The sequence below is a fragment of the Danio aesculapii genome, chromosome 9, assembly GCF_903798145.1.
Source record: "Danio aesculapii chromosome 9, fDanAes4.1, whole genome shotgun sequence".
NCBI classification, from domain to species: domain Eukaryota; kingdom Metazoa; phylum Chordata; class Actinopteri; order Cypriniformes; family Danionidae; genus Danio; species Danio aesculapii.
Window position 1 is genome coordinate 7284674 of NC_079443.1, and position 8923 is coordinate 7293596.

The following is an 8923-nucleotide window of genomic DNA, read 5'->3' on the forward strand; positions in this document are numbered from 1 at the left end:
AGAATTACAGCATAGGAGACAGGGAGCTGCTAGCAATCAAGCTAGCCTTGGAGGAGTGGCGTCACTGGTTGGAGGGAGCCAAACATCCGTTCCAGGTGATCACAGATCACAAAAACCTCCAATATATCAAAGAGGCCAAGAGACTATGTCCACGTCAAGCCAGATGGTCACTTTTCTTCTCACGTTTTGATTTCTCCATTTCCTATCGTCCAGGACCCAAGAATCTAAGAGCAGACGCTCTCTCTCGTTTACACGAGCATCACGATCATGAAGAACTCCCAACGAAGATTCTTCCCGAACACATCTCCATTTGTCCGATCACCTGGAACGCTCCTCCAGTCGTTGCCACTCCGGAAGCCCCTGCTCCGCCGGGATGCCCTCCTCATCGGCAGTTCATACCACCTGAACACCGGGTAGATCTGATCCACTCCTTACATACCTCGCTAGGCACTGGACATCCAGGGATCAACAATACTCTCTCGCTAGTATCCCAACGATTCTGGTGGCCAAACATGGCAAGGGATGTGAGGCAATATGTTCAGGGCTGTAAGGACTGTGCCCAATCCAAGAGCCCACGTCATCTACCCGCTGGAAAGCTCCATCCCTTGCCGATTCCGAACCGTCCCTGGTCACACCTAGGAGTGGACTTTATCACTGATCTCCCTTCGTCAGAAGGTAATACCTGTATTCTAGTCATAGTAGATAGATTCTCAAAGTTTGTCAAACTAATCCCTCTGAAAGGTCTTCCCACAGCCTTTGAAACAGCCGACAATATCTTTAATCAAGTCTTCAGGTCATTTGGTATTCCAGAAGATATTGTGTCGGACAGAGGTCCACAGTTCATCTCACGTCTATGGAAAGCCTTCTTCAAGCTCCTAGGTGTGGCCGTCAGCCTCTCTTCTGGATATCATCCCCAAACCAACGGGCAGACAGAGAGGAAGATTCAGGAGGTGGGACGGTTCCTGAGGACCTTCTGCAGTGGTCACCAGAGCTCCTGGAGCCAGTATTTGGGCTGGGCAGAATATGCCCAAAATTCACTGCGGCAACCCTCCACCGGACTCACGCCATTCCAGTGCGTCCTGGGCTTCCAACCACCGCTCTTTCCCTGGGATGGCGAACCATCTGATGTCCCCGCAGTGGATCACTGGTTCCGGGAGAGCGAGAGAGTCTGGGACGAGGCTCATCAACATCTGCAGAGGGCAGTCCGTCGAAGCAAGGTAACCGCCGATAGAAGAAGGTCTGAAGAACCCAGATACACACCCGGACAAAAGGTGTGGCTATCCACCCGGGACATACGCATGCGACTGCCCTCTCGCAAGTTAAGTCCCCGATTTGTTGGTCCCTTCACCATCGTGGAACAGGTTAACCCCGTCACCTACAAACTACAATTACCCTCTCACTACCGTATTCACCCTACATTCCACGTATCACTCCTGAAACCCTATCACGATCCTGTTCTTCCCTCCACAGAGCCTGACCACGAAGAGGAACCCCCTCCTCCACTGCTCCTAGAAGAAGGAGCCGTCTACGCAGTGAAGGAGATCTTGCGTTCCCGACGTCGTGGTGGCCAGTTGGAGTACCTGGTGGACTGGGAAGGGTACGGCCCCGAAGAAAGGACATGGGTTCCCAGAGCTGATATTCTCGATCCTAGTCTCATGGTGGAGTTTCATGAGAGCCACCCTGAGTTCCCAGCGCCTAGAGGCAGAGGGAGACCACCACGGCGTCGGAGGTGTCGGCCCTCAGGAGCGGGCCCTGGGGAGGGGGGGTACTGTCATGGATTGGTCAGGCTCTCACGACCCCCACTCACGAAGATCACCATCACCTGACTTCTAATGAGCACACAGCTGCATCACATTCACGAGCACCAGATAAAAGCACAGCACTCCAGTCGCTCATTGTCCGGGCTCGTCTCGACGAAAGCGGACAACTGAGCGACCACTCAGCGTAGTCATCCTCAGCTAAACAAACGATTTACTTACCTGTTCTCTTTGTATTCCTCCTAGTCTTCCTGGTCCTCCCGAATCGTCCTGTCTTCCAGTCCTTCCAAGTCTGTGTCATCCTCTGTCAGCTGTATCTGGTGTGTGCTGTCCATCCTCGTGTATTCCTGTTACCCAGCCACGGAGGAAAAGACCCCAACATCATTCCTGATCCTCCTGGCTATCCTTCATGTGCTCCTTGTTGTCATTCAATAAACACCCTAACGTTTCCTTACCTCTGTCTCCTGTCCGCATCATAACACTACATTGGGGTGCCCAAACTTTTTCGCATGAAGGGCCAAAAACCAAATTTCATTTAGAGCTGTGGGCCGAAGGTGAACAAACCAAACTATTTTACATCAAAGTTGCCAGGGGTTTTTCCTAATTTATTTCAAAATATTTAAAAATAAATATAAAATATTAATTTATATTGTATTATCTAACGCAGTATAACTTTTTAAATGATAACTTATAGCAATAAAAAAAACATAAACAGTCACATTTACAACACAGTGGAGTTCAATGCTGAATACACAGGTCAAGCAGAATCTGCCTTTGTGTTGATTTGCTCAGCAAAGTCTTTGCATTGTCGGGTAAAAGTATGTATATTTAAACTAAATCTGATTAATTCACCCGATTTAAATGAAACATCAATTTCAGCTAGCTTTTAACAATAAATAAATCAAACAAACAAACAAAGGGTTACATTCAATTTGAATTGACAATCTCTAAACTATCCCCATTATTCTCCCTCTGTTCTCGGATTGGCCAAACCTAAATCTCAATCCCCTCCCCCCGCAAAAAATACATCTTTATGAATGGTTTTGTGATTCTATTACCTATTTGCGGTATCATGTTGCTGCCAACAGAGACAGTGTGGCTGTATGTGCTGTGTAGATATTTGGTGTAATGAGAATATTGAAAGGGGCATCACTGAGTGGAAATGGATGCTCACATCACGGCTCAGCGGGGAGACGGGCTGACTTAGCAGCGACTGTGAGGAAATCAATATGAGCGTTGAAATAACCTCGTTGATATGAATATTCATGGTCGCTAAAGCAAGGTGCAAAATTCTGCTCAGGCGCTGGTGCTCGTTCATTGTCTGACTTTATAAGTGTACAGTGACATGGCAGAACTCCAAACAGGTACTCATTCAGCTGAATTCATTCAATAGGATAAGGTTTTTACTGCCGTATGGCACCTGGGTAACAAAAGCAAAAAGCTATGCAAAGCAAAATGACAAAATACATTTAGATAAGAAAAAGAAAAAAGAAAAATGAAGCAAAGCTAATTATTACAATGAGTACATAGATAAAAATACAAAATAAACAAAATTAAACAAAGTAAAGCAAAAATGAATGAATAAATAAATAAGTAATATTTTATGCATCCACAAATTCATAAAAAATGCCTTTTTTAATGTAATAATATTATTAGTAACAATAGACAGAAGTGGGTACATTTCATTGTAATTGTTTTATTTATACACATTTTAAATAGGTGATAATGCCCTCAGTGAAGGCATAATAATAATAAATAATAATAATAATAATAATAATAATAATAATAATAATAATAATAATAATAATTATAATAATAATAATAATGATAATAATAATAATAATAATAATTATAATAATAATAATAATAATAATAATAATAATAATAATAATGATAATAATAGATAGTTTAATGGTTCTGCATTTAATACTAAATTAATTACCCATAATAATTCTAATAATTCAATCATTCTGAACACAATGCATATAAAACTTTATTTTCTCTAATTGAACAGTTGTTTCACAGAGAATGATCTCAAAACAGAGAACACGTTGCTCAAATTAATTAACACATTAAAAATGTGTAAAATTAAAGACTATCTTTTTTTTCTATTTTATTAACCCCTATTTACATAACTAAAAATAAAAAATGGCATTTTTACAAAAAAAAATTCGATAAAACTCACTCATCACAGTCAATAGCACATTTGCTTTATAATCTGAACATCAAGCTGGTGATATTAAATATATACAGTTTTGATGATATTAACAGCTTTACATTAGTTGGATATGAAAAGTATTTTCTTCAAATCCATTTGAAATATAAAACTCTTAACAAACAAGCCTTTTTTTTAAGCGAAAAAAGCTTATATCGACACATCCATACATCATTGCATCTTTAGTAATAATCCATTTAATGAAATAATAATAACAATAATAACCAAAAATTACTGTCATTTAATCAGAAGTATTTTATTTATAAACATTGTCAATTGGTAATAATAAACTAAACGATGGCCTAATAATAATAATAATAATAATAATAATAATAATAATAATAATAATAATATTAATAATAATAATAAAATAATAACAACAATAATAATAATAATAATAATAACAATCATAATAATAACAACAACCATAATAATAATAATAAAATAATAATAATAATAATAATAATAATAATAATAATAATAATAATAATAATAATAATAAACAAAAAATGACTGTCATTTAATTATAATTATTTTATTTATACACATTGTCAATTGGTAATAATAAACTGAACAATGGCATAAAATAATAATAATAACAATAATAATAATAACAACAACAATAATAATAATAATAATAATAATAATAATAATAATAATAATAATAATAATAATAATAATAATAAAGATAATTATAAAGATAATGATAATGATATTAATAATGTATAAAATAATGCATAAAACTCTATTATGCAATTTCTAATGTTATAAACAAACCAGTAAGGGCCAGTAAAGTCCACATGCAGGGTCATTCAACAGAGACAATTGTGCATTTCCTCTCTGCACAACTTTGTTTACCACATTATCAACAAGTAAACTCTTTCATCTGAACCGATCCCTCAGATGTGCAGAGAAAGCCGGGAGAACAAGCGCCTCAAATTACAGAGACGGATTTCACTGAGTGGCTCTGCAAAAAAGTCCACCGTAGCGTAAGTGTGACTAGAGAAGCTCTCACACTCTCAGAGCCACATCGTTATTATCCTTCCTCCTCTACCTTCCTCTGCTGAACAAATGTTCTACAGCAGTGGTTCCCAAACTGGGGGTCGCGACCCCTGCGGGGGTCGCAGAATAATTTCAAGGGGTCGCGAGAGTTATTTAAAAATTGTGTAATTTTCAGTGATTATAATAAATATTTTTCAGTAATACAAGTGAAAGCTAATATTTTCAGATTTTTAAAAAGATATTACTGATTCATAAAGTATTTAGGACACATTCAGGCAGAATGCATCTTTGTACTTGAAACGCAGCACTTGGGAACAGTTTAAAACTGTTGTCATGTCAACTTGCCGCAGTAAACAAAGCCTTCAACGCTTGCCCCGCCTTCGCGCTCTTCTTATTGGCCCACTGCTCTAAGAACTGAACACGAATGATTGGTTAAAATCAGCTGTCAATCACTCAGTCAACGCCTCCTGTCTTCAGATGACAGGAGCTACAACCGCGAAAATGTAAAGCGCTGAAGACGAGAGAATGAAAACAACACTGACAGATTTTGTCTTAGAAACACCTAAAGCTACAAATATTGGCACATCTGATTACTGATCATGTGCTGAATGTTAATCCACCAGCTATACTTATTGAAGAGTGGATAAAAGACCTCCATTGGCTTCAAGTCTGCTATGAAAATAACTAGCATTCACTGTAAAGTCTGTGGAATATCTTTTGGGATATCCGTCCGTGTATCTTTTGGTCACTCAATTATGTTATAAAAATGTCTTTTCTTGTGATAACGGGATTTCATTAAGACATATTTTCCTCACGCATGCATATTTATTTTTTTGCTTGTTAGTTTTGATTAGTGTTGATTTTCAAATGCAATAAATCTGTTTATAAAACGTGTAGTAACAGTGCGATAATTGGTGGGAGCCACTAAATTTTGGCTGGTGCGTCTACATTTTTAAAGTTAGAAGCACCAGTGTTACCAAGCAAAAATGTTAATTTCGAGCCCTGTAATGTATAGTAAATATAGTTAAAATATTGTGAACAGCTTAAAAAAAAAGCTATTTTTATTGTTTGTATATGCTTTGGTAGTGGGGGGTCGCGAGTTCTTGACGATCTTACAATGGGGGTCGCGGGTTTAAAAGTTTGAGAACCACTGTTCTACAGCACAAAGCTTTTCTTCTGGACTAAAATATCACTGCACCAGGAACGGGAGCCAGATGGCACTGCACCAGCGCTGGGATAAGCACAGCTTTCTTAGTCTGCCTTTCATAGCCATACATCTGAGAGAGTGAGTGTGTGTGTGTGCACGAGTATATGAGATTTACAGCTGCTCTATGCAGCGGCGAGAGTAATGAACCAAATTTACTGTGTGTTACAGAGCGGTGATGCACACAGCGCTCCGCCGTAATTTTACATGCAGCGACAGCAGGTTCACCCCGCAACAGACTGGGATTTGTGTCGAATCTGATAATTGCATTGAGATTAAGTCAATGACTGCCATCGAAACCTCATTTTTACTTTGAGAAACAATCTGTTGCTGCATTCGCAGTTACGCCACCCGAACGTTCCCTCAGCATTAGCCTTTCAGCTGGAGGCGGGAGGCAGATGAGCAGCATCGGCGCTTGATCCCGAGCCAAGAGCTTCAATATTTCATCTCCAATCATTTTTGATTCTTTTGAAAGGAGGAAGCTGCTGTCAAGAAATCTCTGTTCCCCCCCCCCCCAACTGGCAGAGATGACACGGGAAAGCTTGAGAAGGAAGACAGTGTGAAATTTCCACTTGCGCATTTAAAAGCTTTGAAAAGATGCTTCCTTTCAGCAACCGAGCGCTTTAATTAAATTACACTGTACGGCTGCATCATTCCTCGTATTACTTTGTATTTATAATCCTGCTTAACTCGCCCCACGAATTTAAAAACAATCTTCAGGAGGCTCTTAGAGTGATTATGAAAAATAATATTTTACTAACGCTGATTCTGTTTTAAAATTCCCCTTTGTGCTGCCCCAGATATGCTGGGTTTATAGCAGAGAGTTTGTGAGGCAGTTTTGCACAAGCAAAAACAGGGGGATTATTTAGAGGGCAAGGCCAGAAAAGTACGGTTAGACTAAATCCCAGGCCGTGACTGTGAGTAGAGATTAATTTGATCCCCGTCCATCTGTTAGGAATTTAGTTATGGTCATAGACTAGAGCCCGGACTCACTTTTTCCAACTGCAACTTTCCTTGTAAACAGGAAGTGCTGAACATCATATGGTTCCTGAGGCAACAGTATTCACAGCGTTCCTGTAATACTACTAATCTGTCATTATTATAACAATTTGATGTATCAAACATTGAAATTCTGGCTTTATTCAACTCAAATATTGTTTAACACTCCCAAATCCAGATAAATACATTAATGCAGACCAACAAAACTATTGTTTTATGAGTTGAACCAAGCTTTCCACGTTGTATAGTGAATCACGGTATCATGTATACCATACACAGTGCTAGAAAGTTTCGGTCACACTTCATTTTGATGGTCCGTTTGTTGAATTTAAGTTACATTGCATCTACATGCCAATTAATTCTCTTTAGATTATAAATAGACTGTTAGTTTGGGGTTAGGGTTAGTATAAGTTGACATGTGCTTGCAAAGTTTCTTATAGTCAGTTAAATATCTGTTGAAGGAGCAGTATCAACAGATATTAAGCAGACAGTCTAATAATACTCAAATGGACCATCAAAATAAAGTGTTACCAAAGTTTCAAGAGGGAACATCACAGAAGCAAAGCACATGACCAAGCACACATTCATAAAAAAGTCAGAGTACTTACCAAGTTTTTGCTGCCATTCTTGCAGAGGGGACCTCGGAAAACTCCCTTGATGTTTCGAAAGTGTCCATTGCTGAGATGTGTGGAGCTAATGACAATATAATAACACGCCATGGGGGACCTGAAGCTTCCATGCACCAGCCGAGAGAGAGAACGAAACAAGTCCACCCAACAAACCTTTTGTTTCTCGATTTCAGACACCAGCTCACTTCCCCTCAGTCAGGAACGGAGCAAGCGTGTTCCCTCATCCTCTCGAATCCTCAAACCTTTTAGCTGGCTCTGCTGTAGTCACTTTTTGCAGCTCTCTCTGACGTGTTCTGGTATCCTCCAGCAGTGTGTTTATCCCGTTCTCTCCTCTGCTGTGCGGAGCAGCTCTTTCCTCTCGCTCAGTCTCGGCTCTCTGCGCTGGGCTGAAGTGTGTCTGGGCTGCTCGTTGCGCAAGTGATACGCGCTACTGAGAGAGCTCCGCTGGGTCTGGCAGAGGAAAGCATGGTGTTATAGCGCAGCGCTCCAATGAACGGGGCCAATGGCGAACAAGCCTCTGGTCTGATGGCGCGGACTGGGATGAGAATTGCATCTGTCACACGCTGCTCTTCCAGATCCACTGAGTCAGCCTCTACTCTCCAGCCAACCAGGATTCAGCATCTTTTCCCTCTCACACACCCCCTCTCTCCCTCATTAGTCCTCTCTCTCTCTCTTTCTCTCGCTCGTGAGCGCGTTCGTTCTCAGGAAGGAGCTGAGGCAGCAGTCAGGAGCAGGTAAAGGAAGACTGAGGCGCTGAGAGAGACGCTTCGGTATGTGTTACATACACCATCATACATCTTTTATTAGGTTAATGCGCGCTATAAAAAGATTTGTATGGTCTGCAGACACATATATCTGGAAATCAAAAGTCCCAGATGGAGTGGTTTACACACATTGCATGATTTCCAGTGAGGAACTGTAGAAATCTGTGAAGCTAGTTTGAGGTAAAGATTTGACTTCATTATTAAGCAAATTTTGCCAATGCTTTAGAACTCAGTCTGCAAATTACATGGTAAGCAAATTCATAAAGTACTGTAAGTTCCTGTAATAACAATAATAGTATATTATAGAGAACAATGACAGGAAACAATAAACTTTGGGGAAACAAGTACGACTT

General features: G+C 39.9%; 1 protein-coding gene across 1 annotated transcript in view; it reads right to left on the bottom strand.

The window, feature by feature from the left end:
• Nucleotides 1-8340, bottom strand: part of znf804a (zinc finger protein 804A) — a 130291-nt gene extending 121951 nt beyond the window's left edge. Inside the window, exon 1 of the mRNA XM_056464711.1 lies at nt 7786-8340. Within this exon, the coding sequence (XP_056320686.1) occupies nt 7786-7896 (111 nt within the window). The 5' untranslated portion in view covers nt 7897-8340. The remainder of the gene's footprint in view (nt 1-7785) is intronic.
• Nucleotides 8341-8923: the final 583 nt, after the last annotated feature.